This window comes from Perognathus longimembris, chromosome 8, assembly GCF_023159225.1.
Source record: "Perognathus longimembris pacificus isolate PPM17 chromosome 8, ASM2315922v1, whole genome shotgun sequence".
Lineage (NCBI taxonomy): Eukaryota > Metazoa > Chordata > Mammalia > Rodentia > Heteromyidae > Perognathus > Perognathus longimembris.
This window is the reverse complement of record NC_063168.1, coordinates 21,780,331-21,806,221: the sequence shown is the minus strand read 5'-3', so window position 1 is coordinate 21,806,221 and position 25,891 is coordinate 21,780,331. Positions and strand designations below refer to the sequence as shown.

General features: G+C 42.7%; 1 protein-coding gene across 4 annotated transcripts in view; it reads right to left on the bottom strand.

Annotated features, from left to right (window-relative positions):
* Positions 1-23,713: 23,713 nt before the first annotated feature.
* Positions 23,714-25,891, bottom strand: part of Meis1 (Meis homeobox 1) — a 142,293-nt gene continuing 140,115 nt past the window's right edge. For 2 of the 4 annotated variants that reach the window (XM_048352629.1, XM_048352630.1), the window contains one exon: positions 23,714-25,288. In XM_048352629.1, the coding sequence (XP_048208586.1) occupies positions 25,005-25,288 (284 nt within the window). In that variant the 3' untranslated portion in view covers positions 23,714-25,004. The remainder of the gene's footprint in view (positions 25,289-25,891) is intronic. The other 2 variants (XM_048352631.1, XM_048352632.1) reach the window with 1 other exon arrangement.

Below are 25,891 nucleotides of genomic sequence, written 5' to 3'. Positions count from 1 at the left end.
TTTTGTGCTTGATACTAAAATATGATGGAAAGAAAAGAATTCCACCTGGTTTAAATTATGAGCTTTGTTTGATGCAGTACTTCTTCAAATCTGTTTGCAGCATGACCTTGAATGTTGTGTGATCTCTGATGGACTCAATGGGAATGGCTTTAGAAAAGTATGACTGTAATTTTCTTCCAAATGTACCTTTCTTTGAATTAAATGGGAATGAAGGAGGAGACACAAAGAATATACTATTAATAAAATTTAACTTTAAAAGTGGAAGTGTAGTTATGATGGTAGAGTGCCAGTCTTGAGTGCAAAAGCTAAAGAAAAGCATGAGGTCCTGAGTTCAAGACCTGGCACTAGCACACAAACACATACATACATATACACCTACAATATACATGTACATAATATATCAGATATCTCATGTCTCATATATGTACTGCAGACCAAACATGTTAAAGGATATAAAGCCTAAAAATATTGAACTGTACATTTTCATGATACCTTAACATTTTGCCGGTTAAACACAATCAGCTAAATGCTAAACTAGTGGGTTTAGAGCTTTGTGGAATATCAAAATATGCCCATAGGAGCCTAGGCATGCTTTGGAAAACTAATTGGAATCATTTGCTTGTGAATAATTAATAGAGCCCAAAAGCAAAGTAACAAGAAAGAAACAAGCAGACAAAACAAAGAAGAGAGAATGGGAAAAGGAAGGAAGCAAATAAGGAAGGAAGGAAGGGAGGGAGGGTGGATGGGAGGTTAAGGAAGGAAGTGTCTGTGCACAGACAGAAGTATAGAGTTCATGTTGGTAAAGTAGCTTCAAGATGTCCTTAATACCCAAAGTGTCTGCCTCTCTTGCCTTATCATCTGACCAGGTGGTATTTCTCATCAGCATCTCATAGCTATGGATTATTGCTTTGGATTTAGCTATTGCCTTACAGATGTCTCTCTGAAAATGTAGAAATTTGTAAAAAGGCAAATTTCCTCTTATCTGAGTCAACTCCTTTAGGGGAGACTTCCCAGAATTCCACAAGACACTTTTGCTTGCACCTACTTGACTAGAACTTGGTCATATGGCCAAGCTTAGCTGCAACAGCATCTAGAAACAGTGGCAGGAAGATTGATTAAATCAAGTTTTCTTAAGGAGGAAGGAAGCATGAATGGTGAGTAGACAAGAAGTAATCCCTACAAAACAATTGTTCGAATGACTGGAGTATGAAAGAGTATTCTAAATAGGCCCCCCTACCCTCCAGAGGAGGAAAGACTAAGTCATAGTGCTAAACTTTAGAATGTGGATGGAAATCATAGAGCATTACAAGTCTTTGAGTCTGGATTTACTGGGGCCGTAAGCAGAAAAAGAAAATATGCATTGATGCCCAAGTTATTCTCCATATTAAAGACATTGGATATCATGGGGGAGGGGGCAAGTTCCTAGGTCTGCAGAAACTTTGCTAACATCTATAATAGAAGAAAGCATACATAGTTGCTAGGAACTTGAGGTTTAGACATTATACAAACCCAATTTGGAATGTGAATCCTACCAGGACTCTCTGACTTGCCTGATTATATCACACCTTTCTAAAGGAACACATGTGTCTCATGGGATTTCTGTAGCTTTAAAATTCTTTTTTTTTTTTTTTTTTTGGCCAGTCCTGGGCCTTGGACTCAGGGCCTGAGCACTGTCCCTGGCTTCTTCCCGCTTAAGGCCAGCACTCTGCCACCTGAGCCACAGCGCCCCTTCTGGCCGCCTTCCATATATGTGGTGCTGGGGAATCGAACCGAGAGCTTCATGTGTAGGAGGCAAGCACTCTTGCCACTAGGCCATATTCCCAGCCCATAAAATTCTTGATGTATATATGTTCACTAAATAGTGGCTATTGGTACTACTATCATTAATATTTTAGCTATCTGACTTAGAGGTAACTATCCATTCTACCCCATCATAATGCAGCAGTTTTGCTGCTGAAACATTGTAAGTAGCCCTCACCATTCATTAGTCTTTCTGATACTGTTCATGGTTATCCTTTCCCACCCCTCTCCCCCCTCCCTTCATCCTCACCCCTCCCTTCATCCTCACCCCACCCCAAGCCCACCTCCAGAGCTGTAAGAAATAGAAACCCTGTCTTGCAGTTAGGACTTCAGGGTGTTTTATTGGAGCAGCGCAAACTGACAAACCTTCTATCCACAGATGAGGATAAAGGGGCTTCAAGTGATTTGAAAGAAAGATCATCAGAAATGGAGAGCTAATCCAAGACAATAACATTATTTTTTCCCTTCTGAACATCACATTTTTCCCACATAATAAGCAGAAAGAAGCTACCATACCAGTCTTTAACTCAACCTCTTCATGTGCTAAAGGTGTAGAGCAACATTCAGGGCACAGGTTGCAAAGATGCTTTCAGGACTGCACTGACATCAAAAGAGCACTTTCAGCCTTTGACATAAACAATAACTCTTATTTTACTATAGAGTTTATCATCCAATATATTTCTAATATCACAATGGCTCAATCACGATGGAATTGTAGAAAACCTACTGTCAGTGTAGCCTTCTTAAATATAAATGTTATTTTTATTGTGTGCCCTCATATTAATATTTCCTTTATGTGACTGCCATTTGGATATTATACATGGATCTGAAACAGTTAAGTAAAATGAACATCATTTTTAATGATACCTCTCATGTATGAAACATGTGTATTTATAGATCTCTGGATATTCTCAGCACTAATTCCTTGACCTCGAAGTGACCAGAGAAGGTCACAATTCTGTAATGTCTCTGAATGCTACATTTTCTTCCCTAACTTAGATGAAAAGTATATAAAACTCAAGCAGTCAGAAAGTACCCAAATAGCTATGCATCTAAGATGACCCCAAAATACAGGCTAATCCCTCCAAGGTCAATTGTAATTTATGTTCAATTAACTGGATCAAGCAACCTGTTTCAGACAGAAGCCAGAAATTTGGAAAACCCTGGCTTAGCTTTTTACTGGGGAGCACTTTTTTTGTGATAGCCATCATCAGGGACAATACGTAAAAGACTGTCACTGGGACTTTCTAAGTGGGCAGTTAATTCTCCTCCATGCTGCCCAACTGACCACACTGATTGACTCTGGAACTGTACTCAAAACCTGGAGGACTTAGTTGGAGAATCTTTTATTTCTGTGGCCATAGGATACTGTACACATAAACAGAAGTTCTATCTCTGTTTCAATGCCAACATAGAAAGTACAAAGTTAAGTGTCCTGTAGGACACATCAAAAAACACAGAGGGTTATTTAGAAGGGTACCCCCTAGCCAAATGTAAGAAAAAAATAATGTTGCAATTTGATGAAGAATCCATTAGCCAATTCTGATAGACATAAATGAAGAAATAAAGTTGGAAAAAGATGGAACTTCCTATAACAGAACACCAAGTAAAAGGTATATAAAAATGATGATCATCAATGAATATTAACACTAGTAAATACAAGTTCGATGAGAAACAGAACAGTTAGATAAATACTTGACAAACATTTCCCACTTGGCAGATAATATTGTCATACTGATTGGTTAATGTCACCAATATGAGAACAAAGAAATACCATGTGTCCTGGTTGATACCATAAGCTCGGGCCACACCATCACTGCTGTGGTACTCGTGACAACAATGAGTAACATATGCCTGAACAGAAGAAAGCCTCAACCAGACACCAATAGAGGAGGATTTCACAAAGTAACTGGTCCATATTCAGCCAAGATATCAAGGTCAGGAGAATGCACAAAAAGCTAAAAAGCTATTCCAGAATTAGGAAAACTAAAATGAGATGACAAGTAAGACATACTGTATGCTCCTGGATTAGACTCTAGATTGCATGAATTTTTTTTAATTCTATAAAGAACATTATTGCAACAGTTGGTGGCATTTGCATATAAACTATGAATTAGGAAAAACTATGGTATCAATGTTAAATTTCCTGTAGTTAATGATTGTGTAGATAGATTTTTTTAAGTCCTTGATAACTACACTCTGAAGTATTTAGTACTGAAGCTTATTCTCAAATGAGTCAGAAAAAGATACTGTGAGTAATATGAAAAATGTAGTGATAAAGCAAAAGTCAAAATGCATTGAACTAATGATACCTAGCCACAGGATTATAGGAGCTCCTGTACTATTTTTCTCAACTTCTCTGTAAATTTAAAAATGTATCAAAAGATAATGATATTAAAGTATAAAATTCAATAAGACAAAGTCACTAATAGAGATCCACCCTTGACATATTTGAAACTGAGATAAACTAGATGAAAGAGAGAGAGAGAGGATGGAGTAAGGGAGAGAAGGGAGGGGAGATAAGTGAAACAAAAAGATGAAAATGTTGATAGAAATAGGTAAATTATAATTCTTCAACTCTAGGGTTTTGTTATACCAGTCTTTCAACCTTTGTACATGCCTGAAAACTCCCTATAGTAGAGAAGCTTTAAGAAGTTAAACCCTCTCTGCATGCTGGCCATACTTCAAGTTCAGCAACAAAGTTCAGCTCCTGACTTTGCCTCCCCCACACACTTCAATTTGCCCTCTTCTTTGAGATTCATAATAAAGATCCTGGGTGACTTGGACTATTGTCCAAATTATAACTCCAGTCCAAAAGCAACATTTTATGGTAATTAGCTGATGTTTAATGTAAACCTTCCTCTATCCCAATACAGAAAAGGCTGTACACAAGGGGGTTCTTAATGCATTTTAGTGATAGATAGTGAATTTGGCATTCATTACTTTTCCCACCAGAAAAATATTGCACCACATGTGTGTTTGTTCAGATTCTCTTCCTTGAAGGGAGCCCAGGTTGCTTCCTTTAGAATTAAGGAAAGAAATTAAACAGAAACTAAATTAAACTGTTTAGTGGAAAATGTAAACATTTTGGGTAGCATGCTTATGAAGCATCAGATAGACATTCATTCATTAATGTCATTTTTGCAAACACCTGTAAGTTAGGCTAGAGAGACAGAACTGCTCCTATTTTACAAGCAAACAAACTGATCCTCATCATGACCGCACTATACATAACTAGGTTTGATAGGATTCATCTCTTTCATTTCCCAATTTTCAGTCCTCCATATTTTCTTCCCAAGAATAACAGAAAGGAGAACTCACAGAAGGCAACAACATCAACAACATTTAGTGAACAGCCCTCAACTTCCAGTAGGCTCATTGCCATTACCTGTTATTGTTTCTTAAGCAGACTTTATAAATCAGCATAAATGAGTATAAGCCAACATATACAAATAAGCTTACCAAATGTCAGACCTGATTTTGTTCCTTGGCAACATTTTCAGAAGAATCTGCTATCAATAGGGTATTGGCAGCAACACACGACGCCATTGAGATTCTTCTGCAGCATCCTCATGGGCCTACAGAGTTGTCAGGCCAGCATTTTAAATTAAAAGTGCCAAACATTAGAATCAACAAGAGATATCCTAAAAGCTAAAGAAAATTAACCAGATGGGATGACTGACCCAAATTTCACAGACCCAGTGGAGGTAAAACCAAAACTTAATTAAACCTTTTTTGCTAGTATACAAGCTAATTCCTACTAAATACAATGAAAGCACTAACCTAATAGACTTAGAGTCAAACAACACAGAATGCAGCATTTTCAATTGAAACACATTGCATTTCAAAAGAAATCTACCAGAGGGGCTGGGAATATGGCCTAGTGGCAAGAGTGTTTGCCTCATATACATGAAGCCCTGGGTTTTGATTCCCCAGCACCACTTCCCCCAAAGTGCCGCTGTGGCTCAAGTGGCAGATTGCTAGCCTTGAACAAAAAGAAGGCAGGGACAGTGCTCAGACCCTGAGTCCAATGCTCAGGACTGGCCAAAAAAAAAAAAAAAATCTACCAGAGTTCATGCCCACACAGGTGCAAGAGGAGGTGAATAAGAGCAGAAACTGTCTAGACACAGAAAGTAATAATGAAGGCACATGCATCTGTGGTGTGATAAGCAACACAGAAGGATTTGATAAATCAGTTGAGCAAATTATTTCTCAGATTGAGGAGGAACCCAAATTCTAAATGGTCCTGTGTTCAGCTGATTAGAGTGGTTTTATGAAAATATTACTGACATGGTGACTTGCACAATAGAATTCTGTTTTTTCACAGTTCTGGAGGCTGGAAGTCTGAAATAAAATAGCGTGTCTGGTTTCATGCCTGGCCATCCCCTTATTGGCTTTCCAGTGTCTTCCTGATGTCTTCATTGTCCTTCCTCCTTGCTCTTGAACCTCTAACATCTCTCCCTGTCTACATTTCCTCTCCTTATAAAGATACCACTCAAACTGAAATAGAAACCAGTCTTATAATTTTATTGAACCTTCATTATCTCTGTAAAGACATTTTCTTCAAATACAGTCACCTTCTGAAGTAAAAGAAGTAGAGTCAACATCGGAATTTGGAAAGAACACAATTCAGCAGGAACACTTCAGTTGTCTGGAAGCCTCAGCCAATGGAAGGCAAGCTTTCAGCCATCAGTTACAGATGAGATGTAATTCTCTTCTCCAGTCCAGACTGGGTTTCAGATTTTTCAGCAAACACAGTTTGAATTGCTTTTGTGCCCATGATGTGAGCTTTGGGGTAATGATTTTTTTCCTAATTATTGTGTAAAAATGAGAAAAACCACTTGAGCAACTTTGGGAATTATCCAATTGTATGTGCTCCAAAAAAATAAAAAAAAGAAAGAAAGAGAGAAAGAAAAAGAAAAAGAAAAAGAAAGAAAGGAAGAATTGGATATGTACTTTAATATACTCATTAGTGCCCATTGCTCCATTTGCCCCTGGACAGCTAGAAAGTCACAACTAACAACAGCTGCAATTATTTTCAGGTAGGAAAAACATATAATTTAGTCAGTTACATAAACAAAATACTACTGTGCTACACCTTAGGCATGAGCATGTGGATACAGCGAATAGTAACTAACTCCCTGCTTTACATCTCAAGACCCTGCTTACTGACTGCTCTCAGAGCTGCCCTTCCATAGACCTTTCAGGGTTGCCCCCAGATGTTGTGCAGTTTACTATCTCTGCCATTTGTCCTCTTGGCAAAAACATCAAGACAGAGTGTCATTGTGCACCACTGACAGCAAGATCTTGTATGGGCCACCTTGCCACTGAGTTGCACCTCTGTGTTCCCACCCCCAAAAGGAAACCTCTGATATCAGTATGAGTTCATACCCTCTCCTGGATAAACAACTCAAACTGTTTAAATTCTGATGAATAAAATCACACCGCCATACCACTTAGGCTCTAGCTCTGTCTAAATCCTTGATGTGAGCCAGCAAGCTTTACATTTCTGGCCAGCTCCCTCTCCCACATGCCATAGTAACTGTGAACATATAATGTTTGCATGGAGCCCTTTCCCTTTCTTCTACCATTAGCAGTGGCTAATCATCTCATTTTAACCAGGACTGAGAAATTCTGGAACATGGGATTCTCACTGCTAGAACTTGGCTTCCTGATCCCTCGCTTCATCCTCACACCTCAAAAGAAGAAGAAGGTGGGGAGGAGAAGGAGGGAGGAAGAGGAGTAGAGAGAGGAGGAGGAGAAGGAGAAGAAGAAAGGAAAAAGAAAAAATCTAGCATGTATGTACTGTTCCCACTTTCATCTCCACCATCCTCTTGATGTACAACTGTACCTCCAATGTTATTATAGATTCTGAAGTCCATTGCCCAACTTATAGCTCTCTCCATTGTTTAATACCTCTGTCCTCTAATTCCAACGTATTCTCTTTGGTCTCTTTTTTTTTTGTCGTTGTTTTTGCCAATCCTGGGGCTTCAACTCAGGGGCCTGAGCACTGTCCCTGGCTTCCTTTTCCTCAAGGCTAGCACTCTATCACATGAGCCACAGTGCCACTTCTGGCTTTTTCTGTTTATGTGGTGCTAAGGAATCGAACCCAGGGCTTCATGCATACTAGGCAAGCATTCTACTATTACACTGCATTCCCAGCCCCTCATCTCTTTATTACACTAATAATTTCATGTCTTCCTTTTCCTCAAAACTGTATTGTATACAACGTACATATATATAAATATATGTCCATATTATCCTTTGTCAACAATCTACTCTTTCTTTTACCAAAGACATATCAAAGGCAATTCCAAATGATCTTCCCTACTGCAATGATGTTTCATCATTTTTACCCTGGGCCTAGACCTCTCTCCTAAAATGTTAAACCAGATCTTCAGCTTCTGAATAAGTATCTCTAGCCTATGATTTTCCCCCAGAAAGTCCATGAAACCCAAAATGTCTACAACACATCTGTCATCTTTCTATCTAACCTGCCCCTTCTTTTAAAGTAACTGACCACACCACACTACCCCCACAAACATGGAATTACAATCTTCCCAATGATCCAAACCAGAAACAACATCATAGCTCTGGTCTTTATACTTCATCTCTCCATCTATTCCCTATGGTCCTGAACATCCTATTATTCTTCACTCTATGCTAAAGTGTTTTTAGTGTTCTCTGAACTCCTTAGTTTTAGTCTCACATCTTTCAAACTATCATTCATGAATCAGATGCCTCTGAGGTCACTGATTGACCTTTCCTATTAGGATAAAGCCATTCCTATTACCTAGAAATAGAAGGTGAAGAGGAAGAAAAAAAAAAACAACCTTTGCTCTAGCTTTCCACACTCCAAAGTGGCCACAAAGATGCCTCCTTAGGGGTAGTGGGCAATTTCTAATTTGTTCATGAAAATAACTGGATCGATGTCCCACTGGCTTAGTGCCTGAATCAAATTCCAGTATAAATTAACTGAAGACAGGCTAGAAGACTGACTGTGCCTCTTTGTAGAAATCCCATTTGTTTATGGGCAGCATCACACCTGCATTTTTATGTTTGCCTCTATAACCTGTGTTTGTCTTCCCTGGAGAGTTAATGGGTCCCTAACCAACCAAACTGTTGTATGTTCCAAAAGCCACTCTCCTCCTCCTCCTCTTCAGCATTCCTAAATGAGCATATTCAGAAACTAATGAGGAAACTGTTTATTTGAGAAAATAAAATCAGAAGGCCATTGGAAAGTCACGAATACCAGAAAGCTGCACCACTTCTGGAACTGTTTGCTCTCAGAGTTCTTTTCTGCCCTTTCTTTTCTTCTATTTTTCTGTGTTATAGATTCTAGAATATTCTTTCTTTCCTCTCTTATTCCTCCAGAATTCCAGCTCCCATTGGACAAGCTTGCTCTGCTTACATCTTCTATCCAGTTGTCTGGTTCCTAGAGGCTGGTCATTTACCTGTGTCCTCTGTTCCTTTTGTCTAGGGCTAGTGACAGTTTCCTGCTGTTGCTTACCTCTGAGTTGATTCACCATCTCCTGGTTGGCTCCAAAGCATTTCCTGTCTCCGGTGTAACCCGTTCCTTGAGTTAAATTTCTTTCCCTCAGTACAGTGTGGTTTCTGTTTTCTTGGTTGAACTCTAATGTAAAAACAGTTCCTGATCTCTCCTCCTCATCTCAACTCACCACAAATTCAAATTCAAATTATGTAGCCATGCTATCTGTGTATGCTGCTAAAGGTTGGCACTGTGATTTTCTTATCTGTTCCACCCTACAATTAGTACTTGAGGACAAAGAAGAATACCTTGTTAACCTCAATGTCTTTAATGTTCTGCTCATCGCTTAGCATTCAGTAGATACTCACAATTTTAAAACACATAAAAGTACCCACTGAATTTATTCAGTCTTAAGAAAATACTTGACACAATATGCCAGACATGTACAAAGACCGAGGCAAGATACACATTGAAATTTCAATGATAACTTAAGTCTATCGATTTTTTTTCTAAGTCCTGGGGGGATGAGAGGGATGACTCTATGGTAGTTTGGTATGGTAGTTTGGGGTATGGCATGCTGTTTGTCAGTGTATTAGATCACAACCCAGTCATTGGTGGAAAAGTCGCCTTCTATTCCAGTGAAGCTACTTAATCAATAAGAGTATTAATTATCTCTGGCAATTGCTTTGGAACAATAAGGCATTGTTTATTTTCCTTCCACAAAATGTGCAGAGAAAATCTCCAAATTTGAAAAGACTCTTAAAACTGAAGACAGGGGTAGGGTGGGAGGAGGGAATTGGAAACTCTCCCAAATAAGAGTGTAAAATTATAAAATATTATGTTCAATATAATTTAAAGCAAATTTTATTCACAGTCTCAAACCCAAAATTTTCAAAATAAGAATATATGAATATAAGTTAGAGATTGGCACAAAGATCCATGGAGGATAAATTGCATGTACTCTATTGATAAAGGAGCACTAACCAATGTGCCTGAAAGTCTGGTCACTGAGCTATTCTTCCCCTTAAACCCTCCACTAGTTAGATTCTTTTCACCTGGGCCATCGGTATATACAATAAAGCTTTTCTACCTTGACAGTATAATTGTAGATATCTTGATTTTACCATACCACAAAATCCTTAATCACTAAACTTCAACATCAAGCTATCATAGCAACCTTTTATACAGGAAATATTTTTTTTGTTACAAGGAAACCAGAAAATAGACTTCTAATTGCCCCTTAAGATTATTGTATGTTGTGTAAAAAGAATTCGTTTCTCTTTAATCATAGCAGCATATTCGTATTATAAATTTGCCTAGAATTGACTTCCTGCTCTGGTGTGAATCATGGCAGTGCCTGCCTTGGCAAGGTAGGGTCCACGTGTCATGTGAAATACTGCAGGTGCTAGTTGAAACAAAGTCACCATTGTCTTTCTGTAATGAAATCAGATTAAGTAGCTAAGTGTCTGAAAGTGAATCCCAATGTGTTTAGTGTCCAGAAGGTCAACGATTGCAGGGTGTCAGACAGTTGAGATGGCATTTCTATGAAACAAGGTGCTTTAGGGTTTTTTTTTTTAATATTTTTAATAAAGGAATCCTAGTCTATTAAAGAGGACCTATTACAGTAAACATCGAATCAGACATTGTGACACAATGTCAAATCTAAATTGTACTAGTTTATACAGATTAAAAAAAAAACAAGACTGACTCAGAATCACAGAAGTCCTTTTATGTATATATTTCCACTGAATTTTAGTCTTGATTTAGAGGAATTTTTCCTTGAAACAAATAAATGTGTTGAATACTTTTTTCTAATGTGCTAAGGAGGGGAAAACCCTTGTAATAATGATGACAGGTAAATAAGAAAGTGAATATTGAACCAACATATGCTTCATTTTCTCCAAACAACTTCCAGAGCATTTATTTTACTTCAATTTAAATTTTATGAACATTTACTTAGATTTTCACATTTGTGTCTTGTTGGTATTCTTCAAAGCCATTTTCTCCTCCGATATAAGAAATTCCATAATTCTTGAAATTTTTCATGAGATGGCCTTTATCTACAAACATAAGAAAAAAAGTCCTAATATCTCCTTGATGGAAAATTTATATTGAAATAGTAAATTATTGCATTTATAAATATCAACCAAAGTGTAATATGTTTCATTAAGTATTTTTAAAAACACTTCACCACTTCTTAAAATCTCATTTTTTCCTTTAATGAATATTTTTTAATTTTTAATCAGGACAAATCTAATTATTTTTCAAAGACATGCATGATGTAGAATATTGTAGAAATCATATTTGTTTGGATAATATATTTCAAAAGATTTTTAAAGTGTTATGTTTACTATATAGGTGAATAAGTCTATTTCTTTGTTACAAAATCAGAGAAATTCAAACACTCAGTGTTTTTGACACTTATTCTTGTTGCTTATGTACCAAAAATTGGATTTTTCAGTGCCAAAGTTATTTAATACTTTAATTTTTCTATACGGAATTCTACAAGAATAGCGGGTACATATTTTCCCTAACTTTCATATTTAGGTAAATCTAGGTGAGTGCTTTAAAATTAACTTTTAAAACCTTAACTTGCAAGTTGCAAATATTTAATCTTTGGGAGCAATTTTATGTTCATTTTCCTTTCAGCATTAATTGTCTATAATGATCTCCACTTACTACAGACTCTGGAGAAATCTATATTTGTTTACTTTTTTCAGCGCTTTTAAAAACTAAAAATAGTTTTCATTATTAACAGTAATGGAAACTCTTTTTAATTATTAAAATCTTGGTCTTTCTGAAGGTTTCTCTCTGGCTATTCTAAATAGAACGTTCTCTTGTGGATAGAACTGTTACATAAATTCCCCAAATAATAGCCTAATTACTTATAAACTCTGGAAACAATTAGTTTATCATCCTTTGAAGTGAGTAAGGCAATGTGCCAGGCTGCGAGTAAAATGTTTGTCACTTTTGAATGTAATGAGCTTTAGTTTCTTTTTGTTGTTATTGTTGTAGATTATTTTGCAAAGAAAACTCGGAGGGATCTACTTTAATGTTCAAAAGATTAAAAGTCGAATCACTTTCCTTTGTAAATGGGCTCTGCAATACCACTTAATAAAGTACTGAAAGAAATATTGAAGGCCCTGCAGATGATAATTTATGTGCTTATGGAAATCACTGGAACAGATATTCTGGTTCAAAGATAAAGTTGTGCTTGAATGACAACAATATTGGGAGAGATTGTCGAGGACTTCCCTGGCTTTCAGCTTCACCGCATCCCTAGCACAAACCACCAAATTACAGGAGCAGCCTGCCCCTCCCTCCCAAGATGCTCTTCCTTCTCTTTTTCTTCTTACCTCCCTCCTCCCAGCCTCCCCCCGCCCTCGCGTAGCCCACCCCCAACCTCACACCTCCTTCTCCTTCACCCCCACAGACCCGCCCCTCCCATTTTGTGCCTCTTTCTCAATACAGGCCGTCAGGTGCTCTCTCTCTCTCTCTCTCTCTCTCACGCACTGGACAAACGTAGATCCACGACGTTCTGAATATATAAGTGGTTTTTATGAGGTTGAAACACTATACTATTATCCCCAAAATGAGGAAGGAAAAAGATCTCCTAAGAGAGTGCTAACTTCGTCTAGGAAGGCTGGGGGTCTGAGCTGCACCCGCGCACAAATGAGAACTCTCGAGCCTCCTAGAGGCTGCTACACCGAAGGCCAGCGGGGCAAGGCTGCTGGTGTCCCCCGCAGCCCCTGGGAGCCCGCTGCGGACCTCTTGGCAAGGTTGTCTTCCATTTCCTCACCTGACCATTTCAGTGTCTATCTGGGGTTCCTCAGGAGAGAAACTGGACGCTAGAAATTCAGGAAAGTCCAAGGAGTCAAGAGACTGCCTTTACATCTATCTTCATCTGATAAGGGCCCGCCCCACACATTGGGACAGCAAACTTCTGGATGTTTTTTTTATGTTTCTGAATAATATTGGCATGTCTTTCATATCCCCCTACACACACACACACACACACACACACACACACACACACACACACACACACACTATAAGTCATAATTACAACTCACCCTTCCCTTTGTCAGCTGGAAGCCCCTAAAGCAGTCCCAGCAAGTCAACCCACTTTGGGAATGCGTTTTGCATTTTCCATCGCCCCCTTTTCCTCCCTAGACCTATACGTCAAGGAATAAGGAGTTGAGACATGACATATTAATGTTTTTTATCAGGGGACTCTCTGTGCTCCCACAGGAAGGGAGGGAGCCGGGAAGGAGAGGGCGGCGGAAAAGGAGTGAGGAAGGAATCACTCCACAGCTTCAGCGGAAATTCATATTCCGTGTATGTTCCTCGCTCACCTGAAATAAATCCTGCAGGCCTACCCACGCAAACCCAGCAGCACTTATTTATTTGCATGTCATGCTTATAATATTGTAGAAAGCAAGACGGATCTTCTAGGAGGGGAGGAGATGAGACTCACCCCTCAGGCTCGCTCTCTTAAATAAAAAAGAATTGACCGGCAGGGCGCCTCAGAATTTATCTTGAGTTTGTGGTCATTATCTCTATTATATAGCCCTGGCAATAAATAAATCGAGTAGTTACTACCCAACAATAAAACTGTAGTGTATGGGACACCTTACTATTACTTTCTTAATAATCTGCCGTTTCTTTCCCTTTAAATCTTCCCCGTCTTGTCTTCCCGCCCTTCTACGAGGATCTATCTTCACCCCTGCAGGTACCAGACCGCTCGGATCATTTTTATATTTCGTGAACACAATAAGTTTTCCTGTCTAGACTTTCTGCTTCTCCTCTTATTTCTAGGCTGACTAATCTGCTCCAAGACAAAAGGGTCGGCGCGGATCAAATGTCTTGTCCCCCACCCCCACCCCTTTTCTCCTATTTTAACCGCTTTATGCGTCTACCTTGAGGAGGGTCCGCACCCTTCTCGGTAGCCACTCGTGGGGTCGCTAGGAGAAAGGAAGCCACGCGAGTTTGGGGAGGGAACGGAGATCTGAACCCCAAGGTGGGGCACTCCCTGGGGCGCACGGTGTCCAAGGCCGAGTTGATGGGGATTTGTCTAGGGTAGCTCTGCTTTAGGCCTCCCATTTCTGCGCGTATATCAGTGGGGATATTTCGGGGAGGGGGCACCCCATCTTCCGATCTCCGCCGATCGCACTCCGCCACCGGGGCACCCAGCGCGCCACCCACGGACACCAGCGGGCGACCAGACTGGACCCGCCCGAGAATTCGGTCGGGGCTCCACTGCGCGCTCCCCGACGTCGGCCGCCCCGCCAAGGCCGCCGAGGGGGCCCTGGGCCATGGGGAGACCAGGTGGAAGGGGGTCAGGAGGGGCTGACCTCTCCATGATTCCTGCTACCTTCACACCTGGCTTCACCTTCACGCGCGGGTGGGTTACGCGGCTCCTGCCCCAGCTGCGACCCGCAGCCTAGTGGGAGGCGCAGCCGGGCTCCGGCCAGAGCCGCTCAGAGCCCCGGGGGCCCTCGGCCCCGCGGGGACCCGGAGCCCCGCCGGCGTCCGCCCGCCTCTCCCCAAACCAGCGCCACACTGGCTCGCACGCCGGTGCGAAAAGTGACGCGGACCCGCCAGGCGGCCGGCAAATGACCGGCTCAGCCTCGGGGCGGCAGCTGGGGCGGGCGCGGGGGAGACGCGCGCGGGGGAGACCCGGGCGAGAGGGCCGCGGCGAGGACGGAAGGAACACAGGCAGCCCGCGTGGCTTCCCCTTTTGTCTTCACACTTGGGGTTCCAAGAAATCAAGTTAACAGCCACAAGCCCCCACCAGGCTCGTGTGTGTGTGTGTGTGTGTGTGTGTGTGTGTGTGTGTGTGTGTGTGTGCTGGTATGACTTCCATCACAGATAAAACTGGGAACCAAACCTGAGAGATAAGGCGTGCGTGTGTGTGTGTGAGAGACACACACACACACACACACACACAGAGAGAGAGAGAGAGAGAGAGAGAGAGAGAGAGAGAGAGAGAGAGAGAGATCGCTGGGGCTAGGCTACTGATGATGAAGGGACCGTGAACTTGTCACCTTTCTCTCTCAGTTAACAACACATCCTTAAAAAAAAAGGTCTGAGCCACCATGCGTGTACGTGTGTATTTGTGTGTGTGTGTGTGTGTGTGTGTTTCCCAGTTAATTGCGTTTTACTGGGATGATCTTTTACGACTGGAAGACAAGCGGCTGGGAAAATATTCACGTTTGGGACAGAAAACATTTTTTATTTATATCTTTGACATTTAAAAGAGCAGAATTAATTTGTTCTGTCTACATTAGCATTGAGAGAAAGTTTCAGAAATCTACCCAAGGGGAAAGAGAGGAGGAAAAAAAAGGGGGGGAAAGAAAAGAAAGCGAAGAAAGGAGAAGAAAAACTGGGCTCCCGTTTTCTTATTTCAGAACTGTAATCAATCATTGAAATAGGAGGCAGCAAAATTGTAAAGATTCGATAGATTAAAATGCAAATGAAAGGTAGAAAAAGAAACATTAACATGGCGATCAAAGATTTAATAACCGTAAATCAAGTTTTTTTCCTTGTTGCAGCTGCAGTTTGTGTGTGTTTATGTTTTAATCATGTTCGTTCCATAAATAAATAATTTCTGAAACGAGACTAATTTTTCATTATTTTAACCGTGGGCTATAACACTAAATATTAAAAATAGAAAATGTACCAGAAGCCAGAACCCCAACCAGATAAGAGAAAGACTTCTGGTGATTGTTTAAAAATTAGGGGTTTCACATGTGTGTTTTGAAAATCAAATATTATGCTAAAAAATCCATTTCAACTGACAAAACCCAAAGTTTTATTTTCCATTTAATATTTTATGTTAACAACAAGATACCATTTATATTAAGTATATGCCTGGCTGCATATCCATTTCAGTTTGAATATTTTCAAAGAATAAAAGCCCCAGAATATTTAAATAACATAAAACATATATCATCTCAAAGTGCCTTGGTAGATTTTTTTTTTCAAATACTAGCTTTTGGAAGAATCTGCTTCTAGTAAAAAGAAATTTTAAATGGCTCAATATAGTTAAAACTTTTTAGCTTTATCATTATGTTCTTTTTCTAAATGAGAATATTTTAGCATTTTGTTTTGTTATCATTTGATTGAAAGTTTTATGCACAAGGTATCAAATTATTCACACAAACTATTTATTTAAAGGGTACATTTTCTCCACTGTTTTTCATTTTGCTGTTTTGGTTCACAGTATTAACTTACATTGCTAATTTAGAAATGTCCAGCACTTTTTAAATAAAACACCTGGGCTTGCCTTTTCTTGCTCCCTTTCTTTTCTCCCTTCATTTCTATCCTTCTTTCCTTCCTTCCTTCCTGATTGCTTTTTCCCTCTCTCTTTTCTTCTTTCCTTTTTCTTGGGGCACTCGAATGAAGAACGAAAAAAATCCACCATCAGCCAATTGCAAAGCTTTCTCTTTGGTGATACAGTTTTGCAATGTTTTAAAGTAAACTCTTAGCTTAATTCTGTTTTTCATTTCATCCTAACTTACTGAAATGATGAAGATTAAAATTCTCCATTTCTATTCTATGCACAGATATAAATGAGACCCCAATCTGGAATTCTTGTTCCCTTTCTAAAGCCTTGAAGTTGAATGTGAACTGAGATGATGTCCACTCTCCCCTATCCGTCCAGTCATGTTTTCACTGTGACAGTCTACAAATGCATTTAGTTTGAAATTACACTTGGATCTCAACTCTTTTGTATTTTTTTCATTTACTTTAAGTGCAACAAGGTGACTTGGTCCAGTCAGTGTGACTTTCTACTCAACAACATACTTGCCTTAATAGACAAGTGAACTTTTTATTTGATGGAGTTTGTAGATGGTTTTAGAAACACATTGAGCAACTGATTTAGTTATTGTTGTGAGAACAGGCATAAAAGTCATTTATCTAAACCTAGGAAATATGACTGCGGAAGTGCGAAGCAAGGGCAGAATCATGGGGAATTATTTCAGTTTATAGCTTTTATTAATTAAACAGGATGTGGTTTTATTCTGCTGTTAGGACAGAGCTTGTTTTAAAGCTCCCAGTTTACACCACCACCACCCCGTTTTAAAAAAAAATCATTGAGTCCCTTGTTGATAGGAGTTGCTTTTTGTATATTACATCTCTAAGTAATTAACAATATAAAATCTCCTGAATCTTTAGACCAACCAATTCTCCCCACCCCACCCCCAGGGGTGGAAAAGGAAGGGTGCGAGCGATGAAAAGAAGAAATGCTTTTCACATTCAGTTTTAGCATTTTTGTTTCGTTGAAATGCAAGACAGGTACTTGATTTAGCATTTAAGCAAAAGGTTACACAAACCGCGTTTTAGAAAGTGTTGGGATGTCGGACAGGGTCAGACGCAGATCCGATCATTTTTTGAATGCAGACCTAAAGATAATGAGTACTTGTTGTATTAGAGGGGACAAACAGTACTTTAGTTTCCTCTGACCCCAGAATGCACGGCTCGGTTTCATTGATCATCCTCCTTTATGAGATAATGCAATTACAAACATCAATAAGGGGCTGCAAGGGGAATCATTATGCGGTGACAGTGATAAATGACGGTGCAGAAATAGCATGCTTTTTCCCCCCTAACAATCCAGGAGCCCAGGGGCTCTGGGGGTTGCACACAGTCGCCAAGGAAACAGATGACATCCCAAACGGCACCAAAGGAAAAAAAAAATGAACAGTCTTTCTTTGCCTTTCACTCTTTTCCGTCTTCCGAAGAGTTAGTTTTGGCTGTAGCAGCAGCTGCCACACAGGCATTTCGTTATTTCAGACATTAAAGACTGGAGCGGGCAGGGGGAAGTCTCCCCCTCTCCCACCCCCACCAGATAGCACACAAAGCTCGCTCTTTCCCGGGGAAGGCTACCTGAACAAAAAACAAATAAAATTTAAAAAAAAAAACGCCCTTCTTAAAATCAGATTTGGGTGGGGCGGAGGGGCCGCGTTATTTTCTCCGCTTTTGTCCAGTGGAAACTGAGTCTCCACAACACACCGGCGCCTCGTGGGTCGGCCAATAAAGTGACGGGGTGCGCGTGGCTCGCCTCCAGACGGGGTAGGGGCAGAGAGACCAAGTGGCTGCTCAGAGGTACTCGCCGCTGCGCTGTGTTTCTTTGACATGGAGTTATTCGTGGGCGTAGATCTCCCCTAAATGTAGGGATCTGGTTCTTTAAGCCCCCACTCGTTCCTCGTCCTCCCCCCCCCCCGCCCCGCCGCCCCAGGATACCCTCAGCCAGGGTCTTCAGCCGGACCACGCTTAGCAATCCGCACCCACCCATGTCCAGAAAGGTGGAAGAGGTTGGCGGGCGCGACCAAGCGTGGACAACCTGGACTGCAGCCTGGGCCCCGGCGCTGGCGGGGACGGGGAGGAGGCCGAGCTCCAGGAATCTGAGTGGAGAAGGGAAAGGTCGCCTTTAGGGAGGCGAGCAAAAGAACAAGGACTGGGGCGCTAGGGAGGCCCAGACAGAAAGGCTCGGTGGGAGAAGGCGTGGAAAGACAAGAGTTCCAATCTCACTCTTCCGTGGAAGTGACCATGCCAGAGAAGGCAGGCACAAGGTCCCTGACCCCAGCCAGACACGCCTCGGCGAGGCGCTGGGGACCCACAGGGCCCCTCCAACTTCAGGAAGGCCACGCCACAAGGGGGGCGGGTGCAGGCAGGAGTGTGGGAACAGGTGACTTTATCCGTGGCTTTCCCAATCGGCTGGGTTCCGGGACTCCTTTTCTGCCTGGAGATTAAGATCGTGGCTCACGTAATGAACTTTAAGGTAGAGGTGAGTGTGTCTGCGAGTGGGCAGTGGTAAGAAAGACCGACCGGATCGATGGCAGACTGGCTTAAAACTAAATCCCTTTTCCCCAGGGCTTCAGCGTTCGAGGTTCCCCGAAGTGGGCAGTGTGCCGAGAGAATAGGGGCGATCTCGGGGTGCGACCAACCAGAACCAAGGCCCCATTTCTCCACCTAGACGCCCAGGATACAACTTTTTTTTTTTTTTTTCCTTTTCGGGGCAAAGACTCTTTAAAGCGCACACGTCGCGAAGGGATTGCTCGATGTGTTGTTTGTTTTTCCTTTCTGCTCCTCTTTGGGAAGAGGCAGGCAGATTGGGCAGAAAGGGGAGCCCTCCCCTTCCAGCTACCAGCCCCCTCTCCCCCCCCCGCTCCAGCCCCCCCCCACTCTCCTCCCCTCACCCCTCCCTCGCTCAGGGCTTTTTCCCAGCTCGGGGATTCCCAGCCTCAAGTAGACTCGGCACCGCGTCCACTCTAAGTGCTACGGCCACCAAAGAGGGCCAGTGGGTGCCGCGTAGCATAGCAGAGAAGAGTCCAGAAAAGGCAAAAAGAAAACAACCAGGCAGGGCAGGGAGTCTCAGTCACCATTTCCTCACCCCTGCACTCGGCGCCCTAACGCCAACCGAGAAACTTTGCATCCTCAAGTGCTGGTTTCACTGCCCTCACTCGGGCCGAAGGCCTGCTGGGAACCGAGAGGCCGGGCGAAGTTTGCAAGGCTTTTCAAATGACCCCCGCGAGCTTCTGCCTTAAGGGTTCGGCGCCCCCCTCCCCCGGACCCGCCTCCCACTGCTCTGGACTCTCGCACCCCGCGCCTCTTGGCCAGCCTAGCAAGGTCTCCTGAACCCTCGACCACCAGGAGAACCGTGATCTACGGGAGTCCGAGCTCGGCTGGCAGAGTCGGGGAGCAGCTGGAGGGCCGGGGTTCAGAACCCCGCGGGAGGCAGCTCACTACACCTTTCTGAGGCCAGCCCCGAGAGGGTCTCCGGGTCTCCAGAGACGAGGTCTAAGGGAACTCCTTAGACTTGAACTTCCGGGGGGGGGGGTGCAGATTGTACTGCGAGCCTGAAGAGCCGCCCCCACCCCCAGGTGCCCTGGGGTCCGGGCTGGGGATCTGTCTGTCCTTGAGCGGAGCACGGACTCGAGGGCGCCCCAGCGACGCCCCAGCCGCCCGCGGCGGCGGCGAGGAGCCCCGCGCAGCAGCCGCCCTCAAGATCGGCTCCCGGGCGGTGGAGCTCAGCCCAGCACACACACCAGACCCTCCACTCCTCTCGGCTGCGGGGCCTGCAGATCCTAGGGGTCACACCCTAGCAGTTACACCCGGGATCGCATCGCGGAGCAGCGAGCGGCGCCGCCGGGGAGGGCCGCGAGCGCGCGCGGGGGGACTCGGGTGGGGCCGGTGCGTCTCCTTTTCCGACTCTTCTGACGTCCTCAGCAAGTTTGCCGCGGGGTCGCCTCTGCCGCGGGATCGGCGCCTCCCACCGCCGCGGCTGCCCCTCCGGTCCCCTCCAGCCCAGCGACCCGGAGACTCAGCCCAGCGGGGACCCCGAGTCTGCGGCCACGGTCTGCGTTCTCCCCATCCTCCCGCCGGGCTCCTCCGAGGGCGCCTCTCCCCAGGGCGAAAGTGCCCGGCCTTGCTGGGCTGCCGGGAGACACCCTCAGCCTTCCAAGGAACTCCTAATACCATCCATACAGCTCTAATGCGTTTATAATTCGATAAGTGATTTCAATTTGAAATTGTTAGTAACTAATTTTATGGGTAATTTTTCCACATCAAATATTTAAGCATCAGATTAAGGGAGCCAGTTCCGACACCGGATAATAAGGGGGTTTCCCCCACCTCCCCCCTTCGCCTCCGCCTCCCTCCTTCGCCTACCGAAGTCGTTTTTCCAAATCCCCAAAAGGTGGCAGTCGAAGCCGACTTTCCTCTTTTCCTGTGGCTCTGCGGAGGGGGGGGAGGGGGGGTGGGGATGGCGGGAGAGGGGGAGGGGCGAGGAGAGGGGCGGGAGAAACTAGACGCTTGCCTGGACTTCTCAAACTCATCTTTTAACGGGTTTCTAATATGGTGCAAACAAACAAACAAACAAAAGCAATGGTGACTTTCCTGGAAACGTCCTGGAAGAAATAGGGAAAAAAAAACAACCCACCACGTGCCTTGTGGCCTCAGTGTGAGAAACTCAACACCTCCACCCACAAAGTTCAGTTCTGAAAGGAAGGGTGGGGGGCGCCGGCAGGACTGGTGGTCTTTTTGGTATTTCTTTGCATTTTCGCGTGATCTGTAAACACTCTGCAGCGAGATGACTTGATTCTGCGAATTGCAATAATGGGGGGAGGAGGAGTCTGGGGAAAGGGTGAGGGGTGGGGCGCTGGGGGTGCGGGGCGCTGGGGAGGCTGGGGCGAGCAGCCGATGAATTGCAAACCCGTTGCCAAAACTTTTTTTTTTTTTTTTTTCCCCTGCTGCTGCTGCTGCTGTTGCGGCTGCGGCTGCGGCTGCCTTCGCTTTGAATGTGGGTAACTAGGAAACAGCAAGCCGCCTGAGAAGACGGAATTTCCAACGTGTAAAATGTTCTTAACGGAACCATTGAACGAGTGCAATAAGGCGTGAGGGGGAACTAATCTTCCCATTTAAATGTTTGTGGCAATTTTATCTAAATGAATTTTAATGCTAAACGAGGGTAATTCCCCATTTGTAGCGCGTTTGCTTCTCTTTCCTGTGCTTCTAAAGCAGTCGAACATCATGAAATGAACGATAACAATAAAAATACTGTCAAGGCAGATTATTCATTTTGAATGTGTTATAATTACAACTGATTGAATATGATCGGGTAAAAATATTTTTATAAATTTTTGAAAACAAAAATGTGTAAGCAGTACATATATATACACATCTATATGTGTGTGTGCGATTTAACCCACCCACCCTAACCACCTTCTGAAATAAAAATTAAAAAGCAGATGCAATGGTTTGCCCTTGTTTAGAGGAGGGCGGTTTGTTTTTGCCTTTTAAGAAACATCACAAACACTCTCGACACCTCTATTCTTTCCCTCCTTCGGATAAGTGTCCTCAATAACCTCTGAGTTGGCACTGAAATTTACAAGAGGAAAAGCTGAAATACCAATAAGCAAGGAGAGTGCCCGGGCGGAGGACCCGAAGAACTTCCTGGGGTGAGGTTCTCCCAGGATTGTCACACTGTTGTTCAAGAACAACAGCTTGTTTTATTTCGCCTAATTCCTAGGCATTAATGAGAGCATGATTCTTCATGGCCTCCATATCCCCCACCCCCTCTTCACTTGCACCCTTCTCCCTCCCCCCCGGGGAGTCAGTCAACCTCTCCCTCCTCTCTCCTACCCTCCCTCTCTCCCTCCTCTCTCCTACCCTCCCTCGGATTCCCCTCCCCACCCCCTCCCTTTCTTTTCCTCCCCCACTGGGCTAGAGCCTGCAGAAGAATAAAGGCTGAAAATAACCAACTCACCAGGGCCAGGGCGGAGGAGGAGGGGCAAATGGACGGTTCGTTTATGAAGTTTATTATTAATTTTAAAAGTAAATAAATGGTTGTTAACTGCTAGTAACCACCTATCAAAAGGGAATGATTTCACTTCAGATGGACTATTTATGTAGTCCAAGAATTGCCACTGGGTCAAAATAGGAAATTTAAACAATCCTGTGGAAAGAGTGGGGGCAGGGTGGGGGGCCTTGGGGCAGCTAGGCCTGCGGAGCTCTAGCCTCTGGCTCTGTGGGCACCCACGTGCTCAGAAAACAGGCCCCATAAACAAAAGGTGAGGGAGCTCGCTGCTGCTCCAGCAGGTGAGTCTGGCAGTCACACACCACCTAGTAAAGTCAGCCTGCAGCTGGTTTCTCTTTTCAAATAGAAAATGGAATTGCTGAGGGCGGGTTTATAGGGTGACATGGGCCCGAATGTCAGACTTGAGTTTAAGGTGTTCTCCTGCCAACCATCCTTTGTTTACAAAGCAATCACTTCCAAAAAGCCTTTTATTTTAAAAATGAATTTGCCCTAATTAAAATATTTGTATATTTGCCTTAGCTTTGGAAAGCACTTTTTTATAGCAGTAATTTTATTTAAATAAAATTATAAGCTATTCCCGCTTAAACATGTTATTTTGTACCATTTAGTTGGCTGGCATGCAGAAATTCTGTACAGCTGTTCTGGAAAATTGGTTAATAACCAGTTTTATCCAATGACAACATAGAGCATATTTATAAAAATTAGATTTTGAAGTCTGGCCTCTTCAATTTCACTTAATTTCCTAATAAACATATACTGCTCATCCTAGGTAGCATCCTTCGTAAAAGCTGGAACTCAGTGCTTTATGCTCCCCATTATGTACAAGAATAATTTCATTGATGTAACATGAATAATTTTGTTGGATGTGAGCTGAGTCTACAGTCAGTGTAGTGCCTGTAGGCCTCAAATTTGCTGATATTAGGAGTTCATTAAGTCAGCTTAAAGAAATCAGTGGTCATTAGTAAATAATTTACTTTGTGGTTAAAATTTTCAAATACATATATGGCTTGGGGAGCTAAAATTAATTGCTGTATTTACTGCATTAGTCATTAGAAATTTGGGGGGGCAGTAAACAAATTTTTCAAGCAGTGGAGTCAGCATGACAAAAATAATCTTGTTTTTATTTTAGATTCAGATTTCATTACTGCACTCAAACGACTACAACTGGGCTTGGAGTTATTATACAATCCAAACTGTTTCCCGTCAGAAACACTAAGACTCAGTGTGCAATGATTGTTATTAATAATTAGCTCCTTGGTTTCTTGATAGAAAAAGGCTATCAACAAGCATTTGTTTATCCACAACAAAAAGTATAATTAGCTTATCCCACTTAGTAAATCTTGTATGCATGCCAACTCATACCAAACTGCTACTTTTACAAAAAAAAAATTGCAATAATACAGTTCATTTTTTTCCAGTCCTTTTTGCACAAAATTTATTTACAATGTCTACATAAATGCTCCAAGGTGGGACTATGGAAAAATACACACATGACCGATGCTTTGCTCAGAAATAAAGTCAACATATTAAAAATAAATCTTCAGTCTATGTTTTTGAGCTGCATAAAACAGGAAGTGATGTATAAGGTGGTGGTTGTTGTTGCATGAGGACAATGATGGTTGATGTGACAATTAGGCTTCTAAACACACGGCCTTTTGGTTTCCATGCCTCCTCCTACCAGTCTCCTTAAGACACTGCCTGCAACAGCTGATTAATCATTGTTGATGACTGCAGTTTTTCCCATCCTTCCCGATTTACATCTGTTCAGGCCAATTCAAATATGGTGAGTAAATGAATTAGACATGCAAATTCAAGCCCCGGGCTAGAGAGAGGGAGAGAGAGGAAAAGAGAGAGAAAGAGGAAGAGAGAGAGAGAGAGAGAGAGAGAGAGAGAGAGAGAGAGAGAGAGAGGGAGAGAGCGTGCACATGGCTGAAATCCTAGGCAGGAAGAAAGATTCTTCTGCCTGATAGTTTTTTTTTAATGCTCTAAAAATCCTGCAAATCAGACCTTCCTGTCCCTTGCAGGAAAACTGTAAGGCTTTTTAATGTAAGGAGGCTTCTGGAGGAAGTGAAGAGCTATGGAAACAACACACATAGTGTGGAAAAATTTCACATTTTTTTTAAAAAATCTATAAGAAACAACGTAATATGGATAACAGTATAATAGCATTTACAATATTTCACTCTTTGTTCTTTTAATGTCTTATATAGTTATTTAGCATGTCCCCCAAATTGACTTCCGTTGGTGTTTCCTGCTTTTTAAGAGTCCCTATGAAGAATTAGGGATGCTCCTTGGTCCAAAGTAGATGCCAAGAAAGGAACTCCACAGTCATTGCAGAAAAAACATGATTTGAAATCAGTCACCATTGCAGACAATGCATATTCCCTTAAGCTACTGAGCATGAATGTCCATGACTTGTCCACTCATTGTTGGGTCTCCTGTATTAAGAACCGTGGGGCTTGATGCTGACATTGGCATTCCGGGGTGGGGCGGTCCTCCATGCATCATCACTGTTGGGTGGTGAGGGTGTCCAGGAATGTACGTATGCATGGGGGGCCCATGACGCAGCTGAGCAGGATGGGGGGGCATCTGGGGTTGTGTATAACTTGGCTGTCCCATACTCACACCCATTGGACCACCCCGGGCTATATACTCCCCTGGCATACTTTGCAGCCCTGTAGAAATTCAAAAGAAAGAAACAAAAAGAAAAAGATTATGAAAAGGCAATCGCGTGGTGGTGGCTATGGCAATCCCAGGAAAGCCAGGGGACACTGAGATTCAGGGAACGTGGCTTTGTAAAGTATTCTTTTGGTTCACGTAAAGGAAAGTAAAAGGAGAAACATCATGCTGCAAACTCCCACTTTTGCCACCCTTGTCAGGGTCCTCCTATCAAGATCTCATTTTTTTCCAAAGATAAAACTGTTATTGGAGATCTGGTGTGAAGAATCACTTTGTCCTCTCCTTCCCCCCCCCCCAAAAAAAATACTCTCTATCAATAATACACTGCTCTGGTCACCAAACATCTTACACAAAGCTCAACTAGACAGGTTCACAAAGGATGATTACTTGGTAAATCTCCTACACTTGTAAAAGTTAAAAAAAAAAAAAAAACCAAACCAAAAGAGTCATCAATAAATTCCTTCCACATGGTTTCTTAGAGCTGGGAGGGAGGAGCGGTGAGAGAAAATCTTCACAAACCTCTGTCCACCTTACAATGATTCTGAGAACAATAAGAAAAATTGGACCTAAAACAATGCCCCTCCTGCTTTGAGGGGGCC